General features: G+C 42.2%; 1 protein-coding gene across 1 annotated transcript in view; it reads left to right on the top strand.

Moving 5' to 3' along the window:
- Nucleotides 1–2,089: 2,089 nt before the first annotated feature.
- The window catches only part of EIF2AK2 (eukaryotic translation initiation factor 2 alpha kinase 2), a gene marked incomplete at both ends in the record, with an annotated part of 31,920 nt that continues 11,753 nt past the window's right edge, over nucleotides 2,090–22,256 (top strand). The window contains 11 exons of the mRNA XM_080711352.1: nucleotides 2,090–2,208; nucleotides 3,241–3,361; nucleotides 5,249–5,397; nucleotides 6,256–6,382; nucleotides 7,165–7,241; nucleotides 8,372–8,480; nucleotides 10,346–10,380; nucleotides 12,228–12,290; nucleotides 15,001–15,123; nucleotides 17,912–18,025; nucleotides 20,872–21,052. Coding sequence (XP_080567478.1) covers nucleotides 2,090–2,208; nucleotides 3,241–3,361; nucleotides 5,249–5,397; nucleotides 6,256–6,382; nucleotides 7,165–7,241; nucleotides 8,372–8,480; nucleotides 10,346–10,380; nucleotides 12,228–12,290; nucleotides 15,001–15,123; nucleotides 17,912–18,025; nucleotides 20,872–21,052 — 1,218 coding nt within the window. The remainder of the gene's footprint in view (nucleotides 2,209–3,240; nucleotides 3,362–5,248; nucleotides 5,398–6,255; nucleotides 6,383–7,164; nucleotides 7,242–8,371; nucleotides 8,481–10,345; nucleotides 10,381–12,227; nucleotides 12,291–15,000; nucleotides 15,124–17,911; nucleotides 18,026–20,871; nucleotides 21,053–22,256) is intronic.

Genomic DNA, 22,256 nt, shown 5'->3' with positions numbered 1-22,256 from the left:
CACCTATTTTTTCTTCCCATCCCTTGAGTCAGAACCGGACACTCCCCTGCTTGGGCCTACCCCATAGCCTCCCTCCTGACAGAATCTTAAAAGCCTTTATCAGGAACCACCACGGGCAAGGGCCCTTTTTCTCTGATCTGCAGGACTTTCCCGGGTCCCTGGGGCATAGACAAGTGGCTCCGCCTCTAGACTGTTCTGGCCCTTGTTTCTTCTTCCTGAAAATACCCCCCCCCCCACACACACACACACACTTGCTTGGGCAAGTCCTTGGCTTTATCTTACCTTCTTTCAACCTCAGTTTATCCGAAAAGTCCTCTATTAATAACCTGGGTATAAAAGAAACCCCACTCTCCCCTTCCTGTCCCCTGTACCTGCTTCAGTTTTCAAAACAGAATTTACCAACCTGTGACTTTTTAAGAATGGGTTTGTTTGAGTGGGTATAGTGGCTCACACCTGTAATCCCAGTACTTGGAAGGCAGAGACAGGAGGATCACACATTTGCAGCCAGCCTCAGCAACTTAGTGGGGCCCTCTGTAACATAGTGACAACCTGTTTCAAGAGAGAGAGAGAGAGAGAGAGAGAGAGAGAGAGAGAGAGAGAGAGAGAGAGAGAGAGAGAAAGAGCGAGCGCCGCTGGGGGTGTAACCAAGAGGTAAAACACTCCTGGGTTCAATCTCCAGTGCTACACCAAAAAAAAAAAAAAAAAAAAAATTGAGAGAATGGAGTTGTCTGTAGTTTTTCATAAGAGTAGAATTTTGTTCACTGGTATGACCCCAGGATTTGGTACATAATAGGTGCTTGTTAAATATTTGTTAAATGAATGTAATTCATAAATTCTCTTTTGATTTCCAGAGTAATGAAACTTCTATTGCCCGTGTGTTATGTAAAAATGCCTTTCCAAGGCCAGGCATGGTAGCGCATGCTTGTAATCTCAGTACTTGGGAGGCTGAGACAGGAGGATCGCACAGGTTCGTTGCCGCCTCAGCTACTTAGTGAGGCTCTCAGCAACTTAGTGAGACCCTGTTTCCCAATAACATATAAAAGTTCTGAGAGTGTAGCCCGGAGGTAGAAAGCCCCTGGATTCCATCCCCAGTACCAAAAAAAAAAAAAAAGGCCTTGCCAGATGGAAGCTAGAAAAAATATTCTCTTGGGAACTTAAAATCTTGGGCAGATTGTGCTCTTGTTGCTCTTGTTCCGTAGTTTGCTTATTTGAAACTGAAGAGCCAAAATGCTCAACTTGTAGTTCATTGGTTTATTTTTGAGACACTATTGAGTGCATGTCCTACAGGGAGCAGGCCCTGGAAGGGCTCAGCTTTTCCCAGGGTCCACAATCTGCTGGAAGTAAGAGCCAAAGCAACTTTAGTGCATGAGTAAGACGGACAGATAACATTCCTTAGTGACTGTGACGGAGATTTAAGTAAATGAGTAAGATATAAAATCCACTTCCTTTATGATTTTATAAACTTACTCTTTATATGTATACTAAGCCTGATTCTCAACATGAAAATTTGATTTCCACTACTGTAGCCATTGTGTGTGAGTGTGTGTATGTGTACATGCACATGTGTGCTCACATACATGCACACACACACACACACACATGCTATATCTCCAGACCTGCTTTATTTTTTTTTTTGAAACAGGGTCTCAATAATTTGCTGAGCTTGCCTTTGAACCTGTGTTCCTCCTATCTCAGCCTCCCAAATACTAGGATTACAGGCATGTGGCCCCCATACCTGGCTACTGCAGACTTTTTATCTTCTCAAACAGGTGGACAGGTTTGCACTTGACATTCAATGAAAGCAGAAAGCAGAAAAAAAGAAGGGCCCCTTCTTTCCTTAGCCAGTTAAGTTTTGAAAGTAGGCTATTTTGTAGAAACTAGCTTGTTCATGTAGTCCATAAGAGAGAAAGAATGGTTTTAAGAGAAAGTTTTCTCTGAATTTATGTGGAGTTCTGATGAATTGTATAAGGAGAGTCTTCCCACCCCCTGTTGTCTCCTAAACTGGACTGGGAAAATGAGATTAAATATGTTTTCTGAGTATCCCTCATGAAGAAATCTATTCTATTACAGGCTACTAGAAGAAAAAAAAATGGCCAATAATCTTTTACCAGGGTTCTTCATGGAGGAACTTAATAAATACCGTCAGAAACACAGAGTAGAACTTCGGTACAATGAACTGCCTCGGACAGGTCCTGCACATAATTTAAAGTAAGTCGCTAGCAAAAAAAGATATATCCCAGGGGTTAGGGCCAGGATATGGCTTAGTGGCAGAGTATGGGCCTAGCATGAGTGGGGTTCTGGAATCAATACCCAGTACACACACACACACACACACACACACACACACACACACACACACATACACACACACCTCTAACAATAAACTAGAGGGCCAGGAAACTCCTACATAATTTTCAGGTCAGAGAGCTGGGCATGGTGGCGCATGCATGTAATCCCAGTACTTGGGAGGCTGAGACAAGAGGATCGCGGGTTCACAGAGCCAGCCTCAGCTACTTAGTGAGGCCCTCTGCAACTTAGTGAGATTCTGTTTGAAAAGAAAGATTAAAAAATAGGACTGGGGGAATTGCTCATAGCCCTGGGTTCCATCCCCAGTACTGCAAAAAAAAAAAAAAAAAAAAAAAAAGAAAGAAAAAGAAAACAAAAAGAAAAGTCAAGAGAGAGAGAGAAAGAGAGAGAGAGAGAGAGAGAGAGAGAGAGAGAGAGAGAGAGAGAGAGAGAGAGACTCTTGCCATAATGTAACCATATATGACTCTCCAGGAAAAGGAAGGGAGGGAAGGGCGAGGGAGGGAGGGAGGATGGATAAAGTTCTGTATGCTTCCAAAAGATGTGCTGTTTTGTTATTTGATAGCTTCTTACATTCTATATTGAACATAGGTTAAATCCTTAAAGGTCACTAGGAGGGGCAGTGGTGATGGAGTTATTTGTTGTTGTTTTTTTGTGTATGTGTGTGTGTGTGGTATTAGGAATTGAACCTACGAATATTCTACCTTTGAGGTACACCCACCAGACCTATATTTTTATTTTTTGTTTTGAAACAGAGTCTCACTAGGTTGCTGAGAGTCTTGGTAAGTTTTGGGGGCTGTCCTCAAACCCCTGATTCTCCTGTCTCAGCCTCCCAAGTACTGGGATTGTAGGTACACACCACCATACCCGGCTTTATTTGTTCTTTTATAATACATGAGTATTATAATGTCCTATGCATATTCTCTTTGTGTTCAGGTTTACATTTCAAGTTATAATCAATTATAGAAAATTTCCAGCAGCTGAAGGTAGATCGAAGCAGGAGGCAAAAAATGCTGCTGCCAAACATGCTATTGACATACTTAATAAAGAAAACAAGGTAAGAAGTTGCCTTTTTTTCCTAATGGAAGAGAACTTGCAAATATTTTACATATCTCTATGAAAAAATACCCACATACAACTGAGCGTGGTGGTGAACACCTGTAATCCCAGTCCTTGGGAGGTTGAGAAAAGAGGATCGCAGGTTCACAGCCAGCCTCAGCAATTTAGTGAGATGCTTTGCAACTTAGTAAGACCCTGTTTCAAAGTAAAAATAAAATATGGGGGTATGGCTCAGTGGTAGAATACCCCTTGGCTCGATCCTCAGTACCGAAAAAAAGCAAGCAAACAATCAAAAAAACTCATGCATAGAATAAAACCATTCTGTTTCCTTTACATTGAAGTCTAGTTTAATCTTCCTGTTTCTATTCCTGTAGAACTCCAAGTGAGAAATACACCTAGAAAATAGTGGGCAAGGCTGGGTAACACCTAGTGAGACTGCTAGCGGCAGTTAACTACTCTAATGTGTAAACAAATGCTCAGGCCCAGCCTCGGCTTCTCCTGAGGTTCTAGGAGAAGTCTCCTCCAATGGATGGAGGAAGCGCGATGGAAGAGAAAAACAGATGAAAGTACATGTAGAAAGAATGATATACATGGAGAGCAGGTAATGGAGAACCAATATAAGTGTAATTGGCATCTCTAAAAATGCATTAATAGTACAGGAAAAATAATAACCTTGGATGGGAGCCAGGTGTGGTGGCACGTGCTTGTCATCCCCACATGTGGGAAGCTAAGGTAGGAGGATTGCAGGTTCCAGGACAGCCTCAGCGACTTAAGGAGGCTCTCAGCAACCTAGTGAGACTCTGTTTCAAAAACAAAAAAATAAAAATAAAAATAAAAATAAAAAGGGCTAGGGGAGTGACTTGGAGGTAAAATAACCCTGGGTTTAGTCCCCAGTACCAACAAAAAAAGAAGAAAAGAAAAGAAAAATGAAAGAAGGGAAGAAGGAAGGAAGGAAAGAAAGAAAAAAAATAAAATTAAAATAAAAAGAAAAATTTATTCTCTTTTGTGGTACTGATGATTGAACCCAGGGGTAGTCTATTTCTGGGCTACACCCTAGCCCTTTTTATTTTGAAACAGAGGCCCACTAAGTAGCTGAAGATTTCCCTAAATTGCTGATTCTGGTTTTGAATCTGTGATTATCCTGTCTCAGCTTCCCAAGCACTGGGATTACTGATGTACATCACTGTGCCTGGATCAATACTTTGTTCCTGTGGATTTATTTCTGGTAGAGAGAGGTATATAGTAACACTTTTAACAAGGTAATATATTTGTTGGGTGCAGTGGTGCATGTCTGTAATCCTAGTACTTTGGGGGCTGAGACAGGAGGATCTCAGGCTCTTGGCCAGCCTCAGCAACCTTGTGAGATTAACTTAGTGAGACCCTATTTCCAAATGAAAAATAAAAAATGGGGCTGGAGGCATAACTTTGGATGTAGAATGCCTCTGCTTTCAATCCTCAGTACCACAACAAACAAATGAACAAAAACAAGGTAATATTATTGGGAAATATAAAACATCCAGGCTGCATTTCAGATTGCTCCTTTAGTAATTTTATTAGAAAAATGAAGGGTTGAGCGGGCATGGTGGCACACGCTTGTAATCCCAGGGCTTGGGAGGCCGAGACAGGAGGACCACACAGGTTCAAAGCCAGCCTCAGCTACTTAGTGAGGCTCTCAGCAACTTAGTGAGACCCTGTTTCCAAATAAAGTATAAAATAGGTCTGGGAGTGTAGCCCGGAGGTAGAAAAGCCCCTGAGTTCCACCTCCAATACTACGAAAAAAAAAAAAAAAGAAAGAAAGAAAGAAAGAAAGAAAGAAAGAAAGAAAGAAAGATGAAGGGTTAAATCGTTGTTGTCATTTATAGTAAGCAAGTGTTTTTCTTTGCAGGCAGCTAGTCCTTTATTCTTAACAACAACAGATACCTCAGAAGGAGAACCTATTGGGAACTACATGGGCCTTGTCAATAGGATTGCCCAGAAGGAAAAGCTACCTATCAATTATGAACAATGTGAATCCAGGGACCAGGATCCCAAAAGGTAAGACAGAGCTTGGCTCTTCCTTCTGCTTCATTGTATCTAAGCTATAAGGGGGTTTATTTTCTTTTCTAATTTTCAGAAATATTTGTCTTTTTTAGTACATTCTACATGAACGGTTTTATGAGATTATAAACAGGTGTGTGTGTGTGTGTGTGCGTGTGCATGTGCGTGTGCGTGTGCGTGTGCGTGTGTGTGTGTGTGTGTGTGTTAAAAGGGATTGACTCTAGGAGCATTTTCCCTCCAAGCTATACCTCCTAACCCTATTTTATTTTTTATCTGGAAACAGAGTCTTATTCAATTCACAGGATCTCCTTGTTTCTTCTCTACTTCTGAATCTTTTGACCTTTGAGGAGCTTTTAAAAATGATCACTTAGCCAGGCCTGGTGGCGCACACTTGTAATCCCCGCACTTGGGAGGCTGAGACAGGAGGATCTCAAGGGTTCAAAGCCAGCCTCAGCTACTTAGTGAGACCTTGTTTCCAAATAAAATATACAAAAGGTCTGGGAGTATAGCCTGGAGGTAGAACGCCTCTGGGTTCCACCCCCAGTACCACCAAAAAAATAAAAATAAAAATAAAAATAAAAATAAAAATGATCACTTGGTGCTTGTGTGTAATATTTGAATGAAACTATAAAGAATTAGAAATTGCTTGAAAAATATAAACCGAAATATCAGCCAATCCTGATTATTCAGACAAATTGGCCAGGCATTTTACTGAAGGTCTAAACTACAAAGGATATGTTAATAAATCTAGTTAATAAGTTAGTGTTGTCATAAAGTCTTTGTGATTTTTTTCAAATCATAAATGAGATCTACTATAATTTGATATTTGGATGAATACTCTATCATTCCTTCTAGATTTCATTATAAATGCAAAATCGGACAGAAAGTATATGGTATCGGTTCAGGTTCCACTAAACAGGAAGCAAAACAATTGGCTGCTAAAAATGCATATCTTCAGAAGCTATCAGAAGGAACCTCGATGGTAGGTACTGCCATTTGATTTAATTTTTATATTTTAAAATTCTCTCTGAAGATGATTTGATGTGAGATTGTGTTTACATAAGGCCAGAAGAGCCAATTGCATAGTAAATGATTTCTTGGTTCTATATTTCACCAGTGAGCCCTGAGCTGCAAGGGCCTGAGAGAGAAAAGTCCTGGAGGCAACTCAGTGTTATTTTAAAAATCCAGATGAAACTGGGTGTGGTGGCGCACGCCTGTAATCCCAGTACTTGGGAGGCTGAGACTGGAGGATTGCAGGATCATGGCCAGCCTCAGCAACTTAGACCGGTTTCAAAATAAAAAATTAACTAGGGCTGGGGATGAACCGGGTGTGGTGGCGCACACTTGTAATCCCAGTACTTGGGAGGCTGAGACAAGAGGATTTCGCGTGTTCAAAGCCAGCCTCAGCAACTTAGTGAGGCTCTCATGCAATTTACTGAGACCTTTCCAAATACAATCTAACAGTAGGTCTGGGAGTGTAGCCTAGAGGTAGAAAGCCTCTGGGTCCCACCCCTAGTACCACACACAAAAAAAATAAAGTGCTGAGATGGGCTTGGAGTTAGAATGCACCTGAGTTCAACCCCAGTATCACCATCACCAAAACAAAACAAAAGCATAAAATATCTATTAATCTTATAATTATTTATGGTTGTAAATTTGGTGAGTGTGGGGAAATAAAGCTAGTAGTTGGTACTTTGAGGCTGAGCCACTGTAGAGAAGTAACTTGGTTGCTTTTACACCTACTAAGGCCTTTCCTCCTTTCAGAGAACTGACTCCAAATCCTCTGGTTGTTTTTCCAAGGCCAGCGAATCCAGAAGTATCATTTTCTTAGCAAGCACATCGTAAGTCTGGGCAAACTAGCTGATCTATCTATCTATCTATCTATCTATCTATCTATCTATCTATCTTTGGGGGGGTACTAAGGATTGAGCCCAGGAGCATGCTACCTTTGATCTAAAACCCCAGCCCTACACACACACACACACACACACACACACACACACACACACACACACAAACATATATATATATATATATATATATATATATATATATAATTTTGAAACAAGAAAATATTAGGTTGATGAATCTCACTACTTGCTGAGGCTGTCCTTGAACCTATGATAATTCTGTCTTGGCCTCTCAGGTGCTGGGATTACAAGTGTGTGCTACCGCATGGTATGATATTTAACATATTCAAATTGTTCTCTTGAGCCCCAAGGGGTGGCACATGTCTGTAATTCCAGTACTTAGGAGGCTGAGACAAGAGGGTGGAAGGTTTCTGGACAACATCAACAATGTAATGAGACTCTCAGCAATCTAGTGAGACCCTAAAAACAAGTCTAGGGGCATGATTCAGAAATAGAATACCCCTGTGCTCAATCCCCAATATAAAAAGAATGCTGTCTGTGGGCTAGGAAGGCAGCTCAGTGGTAGATAACTTGCCTAGCATGTTTGAGGCCTTGGGTTCCATTCCCAGCATCCATCACAAAAAAGAAAAAAATAGGTGAGGTGCACATGCTTGTAATCTTAGTACTTGGGAGGCTGATATAGGAGGATTGCAGATTCGAGGACAGCTTCAGCAATGTGAGACTCTTCAAAATAAAAAAAATAAAGAGGGCTGACATTGTAGCCCTCAGAGATAGATGCCCCTGTGTTCAATCTCCAGTATTTTACTCTTTTTTTTTTTTTTCTTGTGGTACTGGGGATGGAACCCAGAGGCTTTCTACCTCTGAGCTACTCTCCTAGAGCTATTTTATATTTTATTTGGAAACAGGGTCTCACTAAGCTGCTGAGGTTGGCTTCGAACTTGCGTGATCCTCCTGTCTCAGCCTCCCAAGTGCTGGGATTATAATTGTGCACCACCACACCCGGCCGAGAATTTACTCCTTTTTAATGTTTAAGGGAAAAAAAGGTGACTTATTAAAAACTAGACAGAATTCATAAACTCTGTTACTCTGTTTTCTTTCAGTGCTTCTGAATCACCATCTACAACTGAGTCCTCAGCAAACGTATCGGAAGGCAGTACTAATAGTGACAGCGCAAGCAATTGTGTTGCATCTTCAGCACCTCCCTTATTGGTATGGTGTTCATCCCTGAACTTCCTACTTCATCTTATCTTCCCATGTCAAAATGATGTTTTGGTTGGGTGTGGTGGCGCACGCTTGTAATCCCCGCGCTTGGGAGGCAGAGACCGGAGGATCGCGCAGGTTCAAAGCCAGCTGTGTGCTCTGGCTTAAGAGACCCTGTTTCCAAATAAAAAATATATAAAAATAGGCCTGGGAGTGTAGCCCGGAGGTATAAGGGCTTCCAGGAACCCCAGTGCCACCAAACAAACAAACAAACAAAGATGATGTTTCGTATGCCACCCTAATTTCTATATTACATGTTATGTTTTAATTAGAATTTTATCTTATTATAATTTTTGTTTTATATTTTCATTTCATTTTCTTCTTCTTAGCTCTTTCTCTTTTCCTTATTAACCTCCATTCCTCACGAGCAAAATTCTTTTATACGTTGCTCCCATCCTTCCCACTCACCTTGTAAGTTTTGTTTTTGGTACTGAGGATGGAGCCCAAGGGCATTCTGCCTCCAAGCCACACCCCCAGCCCTTTTTATTTTTATTTTAAAACAGGATCTCACTTAAGTTGGTAAGAGTCTCATCACAGTTGCTGAGACTAGCTTTGAACTTGCAATCTGCCTGTCTCCGCCTCCCAAGTACTGGGATTATAAGCATGTGCCACCACACCCAGCTCACCCTCCTGTTTTAAAATATTTCTATAATCTTGTCTTTTCTCTCCCACTAGACTTTATTTATTTATTTACTTATTTATATTGGGAATTAAATCCAGGGGCATTCTACCTCTGAACTACACTCTCAGCCCTATTTTATTTTTTATTTTGTTTTCTTTTCATTTTTTTATTCTTTTATTTTTAAATTTATTTTTATTGGTGCATTGAAATCATATATCACATTAGAATACAAGACTTGAGAGGATATACAAGCACACATCATCCAATTAGCCCTCATCCAGCCCCCATCCCATTCCCTCCCCCTCCCTCCATCCCATGCTTGTTTGGTGATTAACTTTGATACATTTGTTTATGTACCTCCTGCGTTTTATTTTTTATTTGAAACAGGGTCTCACTAAGTTGCAGAGGGCCTCACTAAGTTCCTGAGGCTGGCTATGAACCTGGGATCCTCCTGTCTCAGCCTTCCAAGTACTGTGTTTACAAACATGTGCCACCACAACCGGCTCTGCTAGACAATATTTAAAGATATATTAATCTCCGGCTTCTGTTTTAAAAAATCAGGACTAAAAATGAAAACTAAACTGAAAATCCAATGATTTATTACAAAAGTATTCTGTGTGCAAAGGACTACAGAAATGAATAAAAAAAGTCGACTCAGTGGAAGTTGTCTGAACACACCATTAGACAAGAGACCCAAAGTAGCAACAAACATGAAGAAATGATTTACTTTATACTAGGAAGCAGGAAGATGCAAGTCAAAGTAACAGTTAGATACCATTTCAAACTCATCTGATTGGCAAAGTTTAAGTGTTATAATATTAAGTGTTGGTCCACAGCTTGATGAAAGTGCGAATTGTTACTTATATAGACTGAGAAGTGTGGTCACAGAGACACTTAAAGAAGCAAATGAAAGCTGAGTGTGGTGGCATGCACCTGTAATTCCTGCTACTTTGGAGGCTGGAGCAGAATTGCAAGTTCAAGGCTACCCTGAGCAACGTACCCTGATTCAACATACCCAGCGTACTCAAAAATCAATAAATAGTGCTGGGGATGTGGCTTAGTAGAGCACTTCTGGGTTCACTCCCCAGTACCATCAAACTTACCAAGCAAGAAACTCCAACCTTCTCTCTCCAAAAATCCAAGACGATTGATTTAATTGTCTGAAACTATTTAACACTTTCTTTTGTTGTAGAATGGTCTCAGGAATCATCACAGGAAGTCAAGAGTGTGAGTATTGTTATATGTTGACACTGTTTGGGCTGAAGTTTTGTTTCAGATTAAGTTTGTCAGGCTTATTTATTTATTTATTTTGAAGTACTGGCAGAAATAAATAAAGTGTAGTGTGAGAGAAAAGGCAAGATTTTTTTTTATTTTAGATATCTGGCAGCTAGCTTTGACTATTCTGATACCCAAGAAGAGATGCTTACTATGGACCACATGTAAGAGGGAACAGTGAAATGGAATTTGTTTAATGATGTATTTGTTCATTCAGCAAAATGGAACCCAGGGGCATTCTACCTTCTAGCCACCCCCCCAGACCTATATTTTAGTCTTTTTATTTTTGAAACAGGGTCTCACTGAGCTGCGAACAGCCTCACTAAGTAACTGAGGCTGTCCAGGAACTGCAATCTTCCTGTCTTCGCTTCCCCAGTGCTGGGATTACAAGTGTGTACCACCATGCCCAGCAGCCAGCCTTATTTATTGACTTCAGTATTCATGGAATATTATACACACTTATTTAAATGGCGTTTCAGAAGAAGTAGAAAGCTTGAAATCTACAACCTAATAATTATAATATATAGAGAACTCGTGTGTGTGTGTGTGTGTGTGTGTGTGTGTGCGCTTGCGTGCGTGCTATACTGTAGGCATAAAGCCCTAAGGTTGCACTGCTAGATTAATTAGTTAATTGCATTATTTGCATGAGGCTGATGAGAAATGATGTGTGTTCAAAGAAAGTGCATTATTTTGAAGACAGGTAAGGTAAAGTTAATATAATAGCCTGAGTTTTAAAAAAGAGCAACGGGAGCCGGGCATGGGGGTGCATGCTTGAATCTCAGTACTTGGGAGGCTGAGACAGGAGGATAGCAGGTTCATGTCCAGCCTCAGCTACTTAGTGAGGCCCTTCACAACTTAGCAAGACCCTGTTTCAAAATATAAATTTAAAACGTAGGCTCAATCGCCGAGCATGGTGGCGCACGCTTGTAATCCCCGCACTTGGGAGGCAGAGACTTCGAAGCCAGCCGTGCTGGCTTAAGAGACCCTGTTTCCAAACAAAAAGTATAAAATAGGTCTGGGAGTGTAGCCCGGAGGGCTTCCAGGAACCCCAGTAACCCCCCACCTACACACACACAAACACACACACAAATGGCTCAGAGATAGAATGTCCCTGGCTTCAATCCCCAGTATTGCAAGAAAAAAAAAAAGTAAAGAAAAGAAAGAAAGACCAACTGGGCACAGTGGCACACACCTGTACTCTCAGTACTTGGAAGACTGAGACAGGAGGATAGCAGGTTTGAGGCCAGCCTCAGCAACTTAGTGAGTCCCTTTTTCAAAATAAAAAATGAAGTAGGGCAGAACACCCTGGGCTCAATCCCCAGTACCTCCCCCCACACACACTCCAAAACCAAATATTGTGGAAATTATGGTGAATTGTTTTGTTAACTGAAGAGAAGAGCAAAAGCATAAATATGGTCATAAATGGGAGTGAGGCGGCAGCAGGAACCACGCAAGAGGCCAGTATATCCTAACAGTGGACCTGCTCAACAGATGACTCCTGAGCTGGGTGTTCGAATGGAGAGAAATGAGTTCTGCGTGTTAGGTCATTGGACCTGCAGCCAACAATGAATGCACTGGGTGAAAGGAGGAATCAGGAAAGAAATGCAGAATTACTGGAGGAGAGAGGAAAACCATGGTGTATAGTTTTATAAAGAAAAAGGCTAATTCTTGCAAGCCTGTTATTCTAATAGTTGACCCAAAATATGAAAACCCCAATGCCTAGCATGAAACCTACTTTCAAAGAGTTTTTTAAAAAATGTCAGATTGATTGAAATTTCACATTCTCGTCTTTATTTCAGACATCTGGCAGCTAGATTTGACTTTTCTGATGCACAAGAAGACATGCTTACTATAGACGAAAGGTAAGAGGGAACAGTGAAACGGAATCTGTTTAATGATGTATTCATTCAGCAAAAGCTTCATAATGTTCCACTATAAGATTAAATTATATTTCTAGCTGAACAATAATTGTAGCACAATTAGGTCCACAAAAGATCATTGTCTCTTGGGTTTACATGAATCCAAATGATATGTGGTAAATATAAATCTCTGCAAAAGCTTATGTGAGTTTCTCTGACCTCCATGGACCATGGGCCTTCTTTTTTTTTTTTTTTTTTTGGTGGTACTGGATTCCTGGAAACCCTTCTATCTCTGGGCTACACTCCCAGACCTATTTTATACTTTTTTATTTGGAAACAGGGTTTCCTAAGCCAGCATGGCTGGCTTCAAACCTGCACGATCCTCCTGTCTCCAACCCCCGAGTGCGGGGATTACAAGCATGCGCCACCACGCCCGGCCTTCGTGGACATTCTTGACATTGAACACAAATACCCAGGTAGGTGTGGTGGCACACACTTGTAATCCTAGTACTTGGGAGGCTGAGACAGTAAGATTGCAGGTTTAAGGCCAGCCTCAGCAACTTGCTGAGACCCTGTTTCAAAATAAAAAGTAAAACAGGGCTGGGGATATAGCTCAGTTACAATACCTCTGGTTTCAATCCCCAGTACTACTACTACTACTACTACTACTACTACTGCAAAAAAAAAAAAAAAAAAGGCAAAAAATACTTCTGCAAGCCAGTGATTTAAAAGAAACAAAAAATACCTATAGAAGGCAGAATAAAGCCCCTTGAATCTGTTGTGTAGTTCTCAGATCCATAACAAATTTCACTTGAAGAAAGGGCTCTTCTCCATATAGGATGTGTTTGGGTTTAAATTAAACAGCTAATATGAAGGAGTCCTGTTTGCAATAGTTGGGCATTTAGTAAAGTTTTTTTTTTTTTTTAATAAAGATACAGCCGGGCGTGGTGGCGCACGCTTGTAATCCCTGCGCTTGGGAGGCAGAGACAGGAGGATCGCGCAGGTTCGAAGCCAGCCACGCGCTCTGGCTTAGGAGACCCTGTTCCCAAATAAAAATGTAAAAATAGGTCTGGAAGTGTAGCCTGGGAGTAGAAGGGCTTCCAGGAACCCCAGTACCACCAAAAAATAAATAAATAAATAAATAAATAAATAAATAAAGATACAGTAACTATTAAGCGCCTCATATATGTCTGGCACTATGCTGAGGGTTGGATTCACAGTAGAACAGATTACACATAGAACCATTTGCAGATTTATATATTACACATAGAATCATTTCCTCTTGTGTGGTTTTGACAGGGTGGCCAATGTTAAGTAAACATTTACATTAAAAGTCTGTAGTTATCAAACGTGGTCAGGACGCTAAAGGAAAAGCATTAGCATGGTGGGGAACGGAAACACAATGCAATGATTTAGCTTCTGGGGTGAGGTCACCTTTGTGGGGAGGCCTGAAGAATGTGTTGGCACAGGGAGAAGCAGTTAGAGGAGGGGCAGGTGGAGAGTGGAGTGTGTTTGAGGAGCAGAGGAGACTGCCTGGAGCACAGTAAGCCAGACCACTGTGCCTCGGGAAGAGGCTGGACAGGACATGGGACAGGTGCCATGGGGCACCCCGTGGGCCCTTGAAGGGCTCGTGGTTTTTGCTGAATGCAAAGGCAGACTATTCGAGGCTTAACAAGAGAGGCATAAACAGACTAAGTTTTCATCATGGACTGGAGGAGTGGGAGGACGGGAGAGACAGTGGTGGGATGTCGGATCGGCCAGCTTCTGCAGGAGTACCATGGAGGTGTGGCCCGGGAAAGAGGTCCTGGGAGCTGGAGGACAGTGTGCAGGTGCCAGCTCAAGTTTTGGAGAATTTAGAAGATCTTGGGGATGGAATGTGGGTGTAGAGAAAGAGAAGAAAGTGAGGTCATTGTAAACCAAGGCAGCGCCAGAGGTGTGTTCTCTAGTCTGGCAGTAGCTTCAGAACACAACAGGAAGATCCTTTCTAAAGGTTTATACTCCGATTCTTCATCATGACCTCCATACAGGCAGGAGATGGCTGTGACCCCGAGGGGTGATCTGTGCCATGGGAATGGGAAGAGCAGAAGACCCCTTTATGTGGGTCAAGAGTGCCTGTGGAAGTAGAATTTAATTTAATTACTTTTTTGCGGTACTACGGACTAAACCGAGGGGACATCCTACCTTTGAGCTACACCCCCAGGCCTATTTTATTTTTTATTTTGAAACAGGATCTCACTAAGTTGCTGGGGCTTGATTGAGTTGCTGAGGCTGGCCTTGAACCTGTGACAGCCTCCCAAGTACTGGGATTCCAGACTGCACCACATGCCTGGCAGAAGTAGATGTGTGTGTACACGTGTGCGTGTGCGTGTGCGTGTGCGTGTGCGTGTGTGTGTGTGTGTGTGTGTGTGTTTCTGGGAATTGAACTCAAAGGTATTCTACCTCTGAGCTACACCCCTAGCCAGTCTATACAGGGTCTTACTAGGATAATGAGAGCCTCACTACTTGCTGAGGCTGTTCTCGAACCTGTGATCCTAGTCTCGGCCTCCCAAGTACTGAGATTACAAGCATGTGCCACCACACTCGGAAGTAGAATTTTAATAAATAACCAAAAGGAGAGAGTCATATTTGTTATATAGGTCAATTCACATTCAAAGGAGTTCAGGGAAGGAAGTCGACACTGAAGCTCAGAGTAACAGTGGTCTTTATCTTTTAGGTTTGCCGCGGATTTTAAAGAAATAGAATCAATTGGTGCAGGTGGATTTGGCCAAGTTTTCAAAGCAAAACACAAAATTGATGGCAAGACTTATGCTATTAAACGTGTGAAATATAATAGCAAGTAAGTATTCAATGTTTTAGCTTTTTGAATGAAAAGCTGTGTTGAACCTGTTTCTCTCTTCTTCATCTACTTATTTCTGGTCCACCTTAAACATTTTATTCGACCCAGAGGAGCTTGGCTTCATCTGAAATGATCTAACTTTTACTGTGGTTATTTCTATTTAAAAAAAAAAAGGTATCCAGTTGATCATCTTTTGGGGATAGTCTTGGAAACTGAAGCTCTGGATCTTTTTGGCCTAAGATGATCTTTGAAGTTTTCTCATTTTCTTACTTTACAGATAAGTGAGATATGATATGAACTGAGCCAGGCATGGTGGAACATGCCTGTGGTCCAAGGGCTGGGGAGGCGGGGACAGGAGGATCATAGGTTCAAGGCCAGCCTCGGCAACTCAGTGAAGCCTCCAGCCACTTAGTGAGACCCTGTTTCAAAATAATAAAATAAAATAGGGCTGTGGGTATAACTCAGTGGTAGAACACACCTGGGTTTAATCCCCAGTACCAGAAAACAAACAAACAAAAATAAAACTGAAACTAAAGATATGAAGTAACTTATCTAAGGTAAAAGCTAGTTGTTCTAGTAAAAGTGAAAGCTTTTACTTATCTAAGGGAAAAGCTAATTGTTCTTGTTGTCTACTATTACATAATATTGTTCCAAAATGCAGTGGCTTAAAAAAAAACAATCTGCTGTTGTCTATCATGGGGACTGTGCTCAGCTGGATAACTGTCCCTTGGGGTCTTCTAGGATTCGCAGTGGAAGTCATCTGAAAACGTAACTAGGCGGGATAGCCAACATGGCCCGCAGGTGATGCTGGCTGTGGTCTGGAGGGCCACGGGGACCGTCAACTAGCCCACCTCCACATGGCCCCTTCATGTGACCTAGACTTCTCACAACTTAGAAGTTGGGGTTCAAGGAGTGTCTTTAAAGGCAGTTGTCCAAGAGATCGGGGGGAAGTGGTAAGGCTTGACCTAGCCTTGGAAATCCTAGAATGCCACTCCCATATATTATATTAAACAAATCACTAACACCAACTCAGATTCCAAGAAAAGACAGATTATTTTTTTTCCCAGTACTGAGGATGGAACCAAGGAGCATTCTCCCTTCGAGCTACACCCCCCACCCTGTTTTTTATTCTAATTTTTTTTTTTTTTGGTGGTACTGGGGTTGCTGGAAGCCCTTCTACCTCCGGGCTACACTCCCAGACCGATTTTTACATTTTTATTTGGAAACAGGGTCTCCTAAGCCAGCGCGCGCGGCTGGCTTCGAACCTGCACGATCCTCCTGTCTCTGCCTCCCAAGCGCGGGGATTACAAGCGTGCGCCACCAAGCCCGGCTTAAATTTTTTTTTTTAAACAAGTTGCGGAGGGCCTCACTAAGTAGCTGCGGCTGTCCGTGAACCGTGATCCTCAGGTCTCAGCCTCCCGATTGCTGGGATTACCAGTGTGCGCCACCAAGCCCAGCTCAAGAACAACTAGCTTTTACCTTAGATGAGTAAAAGCTTTTACTTTTACTAGAACTGTGTTTGGACAGTATGTACCATGTAACACGGTGGAGCTTTAGAGCTCCTCTTCTGGAACGGCAATCTGCTGTGTTTCTACTCTAACCCATTGACTTCTATCTTTATTTATGTATGATTTAGCAATTAGAAGTTACATCAGGCCGGGTGTGGTGGCAAATGCTTATAATCCCATCATTCAGGAGGCAAAGACCAGACAGCTTCAGTTACTTAGCGAGGCCCTTCGCAACTCAGTGCGACCCTGTTTCAAAAATATAAAGACTGAAAAATAGGGCTGGAGGTGTAGCTTGGAGGTACAATGCCCCTTGGTTCCATCCCCAGTATTGCAATAAATAAACAAAAATTTAAAAAATTAAAAAGTTGCATCATAACTGGACGTGGTGGTGCACGCCTGTAATTCTAGTTCTTGGAAGGTTGAGACAGGAGAATTGCAGGTTCAAAGACAGCCTCAGCAGGTTGTGGGATTCTCATCAACCTAGTAAGACCTCGTTTCCAAACAAAAAATAAATGAAATAGGGCTGAGGTGTTGCCTGGAGGTAGAATGCCTCTGGGTACCATCCCCAGTATCACAAAAAAATGAAGGAAGGAAGGAAGTTACATCATCATGACTGGCCTGGTGTCTTTAACCCCAGGACTCGGGAGGATGTAACAGGAGGATAGCAGGTTCAAGGTCGGCCTCAGCAACTTAGCAAGGCCCTGTTTGAAAATAAAAAATAAAATAGAGCTGGGGGTATAGCTCAGAGGCAGAGCACCCCTGGGTTCAACCCCTTGAGCTTTCCCCCAAAGTTATATCATTGGCATTGCATTTCAAAGAATACTACACATGGTTTTAAATTGTCTGATATTTATTTATTTATTTATATTTTGGTGGTACTGGGGTTCCTGGAAACCCTTCTCTGGACTACACTCCCGGACCTATTTTATTTTATTTTATTTTATTTGGAAACAGGGTCTCTTAAGCCAGTGAGGCTGGCTCCAAACCAGCGCGATCCTCCTGTCTCCGCCTCCCAAGCGCGGGGATTACAAGCGTGCGCCACCAAGCCCGGCAAATTGATACTTAACTCACTGCTTTTTCTGTTATGCTGAGAGTGAGAACAGCTATGTCTTTTTCCATCTGTTCACTTATTTCCTTTGAGTTCTCCCATTCTAAAACATACTGTGAGGTCCCAGTGACTATTTGACGGGAGTGTGGACCGCTGTCACCTGTCACTTGTGAAGTTTGTGGCTATGGGGGATGTATACTGACGCATTTGTGTTCCTGGTCCCTTTAACTAGGAAGGCCGAGCGAGAAGTCAGAGCGCTGGCAGAACTGGAGCATAAGAATATTGTTCACTACTGTTCTTGTTGGGAAGGAATAGATCTTTATTATGATTCTGAGAACAGTCTGAGGTAGGTAAAAGGAAATTCTCAGCGCCATAGCAGGATGGAATGAAGCTGCCGTTTGCCGTGTGGGGTTTACTGGATGAGACCTTTCCTTCTCAAATACATTTAATAGTCACCACCACCTCTGATAGACACTGTTGACTCTCCTTCTGCAGGCCAGAAGACGGTGAGCAGTGTTTTCCTTGCTTTGAAAAACATTTTCTTGTGTTCTCAGTTATTTTCTTTTTTTTTAACATCCAATATTTCATTTTTTAAAATTATTTATAATTTTTTAATTTTTTATTGAACATAAATGGTATACATTTAAACTATACTTGGTGCCCCCCTCCCAGCCCCTGTCTTCCCTTCCCCCCTCCCACCAATGATCGTCCAGGGTAACCATGACAAATACCCAGGTTTCGCTTTCCTGACTCCACTGATTAATGGGTAGCCTTGCTCATGCGTCCTGACTCAGGTACGGGCTGTAAATGCAGCACTGTGAAGACAGTGATGACAAATAAATGCTGTATCCAGGTCCCCACTCAGCTGCCCACACTCTGTCCCTCGCTGAGGCCCCGACTGGTGCAGTGCAGTCACACTGGCACGGTGAGAGCCCGGGCAGCGGGAGTGCTGTTGGGACCCTGTGCTGTGATGGGCGCCCTACTTGAACTGTGCATGTTGTGTTTGAGTTAAGACACTGAAGGACTGGAGAGGCTAAAGAGCTGGCTGTTGCCCTTGTAGGTCACCGAGCCTTTCTCAGGGGGCAGCCCTCTCCCTGAAGCCTTGAGGCCATTGGGGACCTCTTCATTGACCACCCTCTACCTCCAGCCCCATAGCCACCTCTTGTGATTGAGAACTTTATCCTCTGTCTCAGGAAGTACTGACTTTCAGCAAAGAGGATTTCTACAGCTTTAGGCAGATTCTTGGTGGCTATTCTTCCTATTTTTTTTTTTTTAACGCACATGTGTTCAGAGAATCGGGATTAATACTGGGGCCGTCTTAGTTCAGAAGAAAACATTTTTGTTAGCAAAATAGGTCCCAGACCTTATAGCTCACGGCAAGTAATTAGTTGGCATTTCTCTCAGAGTTCCTATCCTGTGCTGTTCTTTTAATTTTTCTTTTTTCTCTCTACTTCTCTTCGATTAGACTAAAATCCCCACAATGACAAGGATAATGCCTAACTCATTTTCTCATTACTAGGTGCCTGTTTTGGGGCTTTTATAAAACAGATGTTCAGTTGACTGATAGTGAATTAAAATGCTTCAAAATGACTTTACGTAGCCGGGCGTGGTGGCGCACGCTTGTAATCCCCGCGCTTGGGAGGCGGAGACAGGAGGATCGCGCAGGTTCGAAGCCAGCCGCGCTGGCGTAAGAGACCCTGTTTCAAAAATATAAAATAGGTCTGGGAGTGTAGCCCGGAGGAAGGAGGGCTTCCAGGAACCCCAGTACCACCAAAAAAAAAAAAAAAAAAAAAAAAAGACTTTACGTAATCATGCAATTTTTTTTTTCGTAATTTAATATTCCTATTTCTGAACCAGGCATGTTGGTGCATAACTATAATCCCAGTACTTGGGAGGCTGAGACAGGAGGATCACAGGGTTAAGGCCGACCTCAGCAACTGAACAAGATCTTTAGCAGCTTAGTGAGACCATTTCAAATTAGAAAATAAAAAGGGATGGGGTTGCTGGGCGTGGTGGCGCACGCTTGTAATCCCAGCATTCGGGAGGCTGAGACTGGAGGATCACAGTTCGCGGACAACCTCAGCTACTTAGTGAGGCCCTCCGCAACTCAGTGAGACCCTGTTTCAAAATAAAGAATAAAAAAATAGGGCAGGGGGGGTAGCTTGGAGGTCAAATGCCTCTGGGTTCCATCCCCAGGCCTGAAAAAAAAAAAGGGGGGGATGGGGGTTGTAGCTCAGAGATAGAACATTCCTAAATTTAATTTCCAGTATAAACAAACAAAATTCTCATATTTCTATTTATTAGCAAAGATTTTCAAAGATCTTCAGCATTAAAGAATGAGCAGAGGCCGGGTGTGATGGCGCACGCTTGTAATCCCCACGCTTGGGAGGCAGAAACAGGAGGATCGCGCAGGTTCGAAGCCAGCCGCGCGCGCTGGCTTAGGAGACCCTGTTTCCAAATAAAAATGTAAAAATAGGTCTGGGAGTGTAGTCCGGAGGTAGAAGGGCTTCCAGGAACCCCAGTACCACCAAAAAAAAAAAAAAAAAAAAAGAATGAGCAGACTTGTATTTTATAAATTACTTAAACAAGTAAAATTTTATATACTTGTGAATTTATTATTTGAATAAAATGCCTTATTATATTTAGATTCAAATTTATTACATTTACATTTTTGCTTTAATCCATGTTTGAGGGCTCATAAGAAGATAAGGTATAATTTTTTTTATTAATTTATTATTTTTTGTGGCACTGAGGATGGAACCCAGGGGCATTCTACTCTCAAACCTATTTTTATTCTTTATTTTTTATTTTATTTATTTATTTATTTTGTGGTACTGGGGATGGAATCCAGGGGCCTTCTACCTCTAGGCTACAATCCCAGACCTATTTTATATTTTATTTGGAAACAGGTTCTCTTAAACCAGCTGAGGTTGGCTTTGAACCTGCGCGATCCTCTTGTCCCAGCCTCCCAAGCGCAGGGATTACAAGTGTGTGCCACCACGCCCAGCTTTTATTCTTTATTTTGAAACAGGGTCTCACTAAGTTGCAGAGGGCCTCACTGCAATTCTCCTGCCTCAGCCTCCCAAGTACTGGGATTACAAGCGTGCGCCACCACACCCGGTTTAGGCATAATTTTTAAGTTAAAAAATATTTTTATTACTACTTTTAACATACTGTGAATTTTATATCTAGATCAAAGACTAAGTGCCTTTTTATCCAAATGGAATTCTGTGATAAAGGGACATTGTATCAATGGATTGAAAGCAGAAGAGGTAAAATGCCAAACAAACCTTTGGCTTTGGAATTATTTCAGCAGATAACAGAAGGAGTGCGTTATATACACTCAAAAGACTTAATTCACAGAGACCTCAAGGTAAGTGTAAAATATACCTTTTTAGTTGATCACTATAAATGCGCGCGCGCGCGCGCATGTGTGTGTGTGTGTGTGTGTGTTACTAGGGATGAAACCCAGGGGCTTTCTACCTCCAGGATACACTTCCAGACCTATTTTTTAAAAAAATATTTTATTTGGAAACGGTCTCGCTAAGTTGCTGAGAGCCTCACTAAGCAGCGGAGGCTGGCTTGTGATCCTCTTGGCTCAGCTTCCCAAGTACTGGGATTATAAGTGTGCTTCACTAAGCCCGGCTATCATCACTATAACTTTGTAATTTAAAAATTTATCTTCTTTAAGCTGGGTATGGTGGTACATACCTGTAATCCAAGTACTTGGAAGGCTGAAACAGGACTGCAGGTTCAAAAGCCAGCCTCAGCACTGGCCAGCACTTCCCCACCTGTCTGCTGGCTTTCCTGAGTCCTGTGCTGACTGTGCCCTGAATCTGGGAGTGATCTTTCCTTGTGTCTGTTTTCAGGGGGAGATGTGCCTGTCTGCAGCTGCTCTGAAATCAGGTGTTAATACTAAGCCTTCTTTCACCTTTGAGAACTTTTCTAGTGCTCTCTGCTATACCGCTGCTTTATCTCAGCTGATAGAAAATGGGAGAGCAAGGCATGCATGTTTTTGGTTCTGATTTGCAAAATACTAGCATATAGGCAGCTTTGCCAGAGAATGATCTTTATCCAATAAAGCCAATCTCATGCTAATTCTCCAAGTGTTTATCACTTTCTTAAGAGCCAGGACCATGGCCCTGGTGAGGAATATGGGGGTTTCTTTCTTGTTTTTGTTTCTTTTTCTTCTTCTTCTTTTTTTTTTTTTTTTTTTTGCAGTGCTGGGGATGGAACCTAGGGACATTCTACCTCCAAGCTCCACCCCCAGCCCTATTTTTTATTTATTTTGAAACAGGGTCTCACTGAGTTGCAAAGGGCCTCACTAAGTAGCTGAAGCTGTTCTCAAACCATGATCCTCCTGTTTCAGTCTCCCAAATGCTGGGATTACAAGCATGTGCCACCATGCCCGGCTTATCTATAGGCGTTTCTGAATGAGGGCTTGCTAGCCAAAGCTGCTTCTTGATAGAGGTATTTCCTAAAGGCTCAGCCTCTTTGGTCAGCTTTGACCTGAGCATCAGCCTCATGTTGCTTCTACAAAGCTCTCTGCCTAGGGATGGCCAGTTTTCATTCTGTTC

This window comes from Muscardinus avellanarius (genome assembly GCF_963383645.1).
Source record: "Muscardinus avellanarius genome assembly, chromosome: 15".
Classification (NCBI taxonomy): domain Eukaryota; kingdom Metazoa; phylum Chordata; class Mammalia; order Rodentia; family Gliridae; genus Muscardinus; species Muscardinus avellanarius.
Note: the sequence above shows the minus strand (reverse complement) of the source record. Positions and strands in the feature narration are given on the sequence as shown.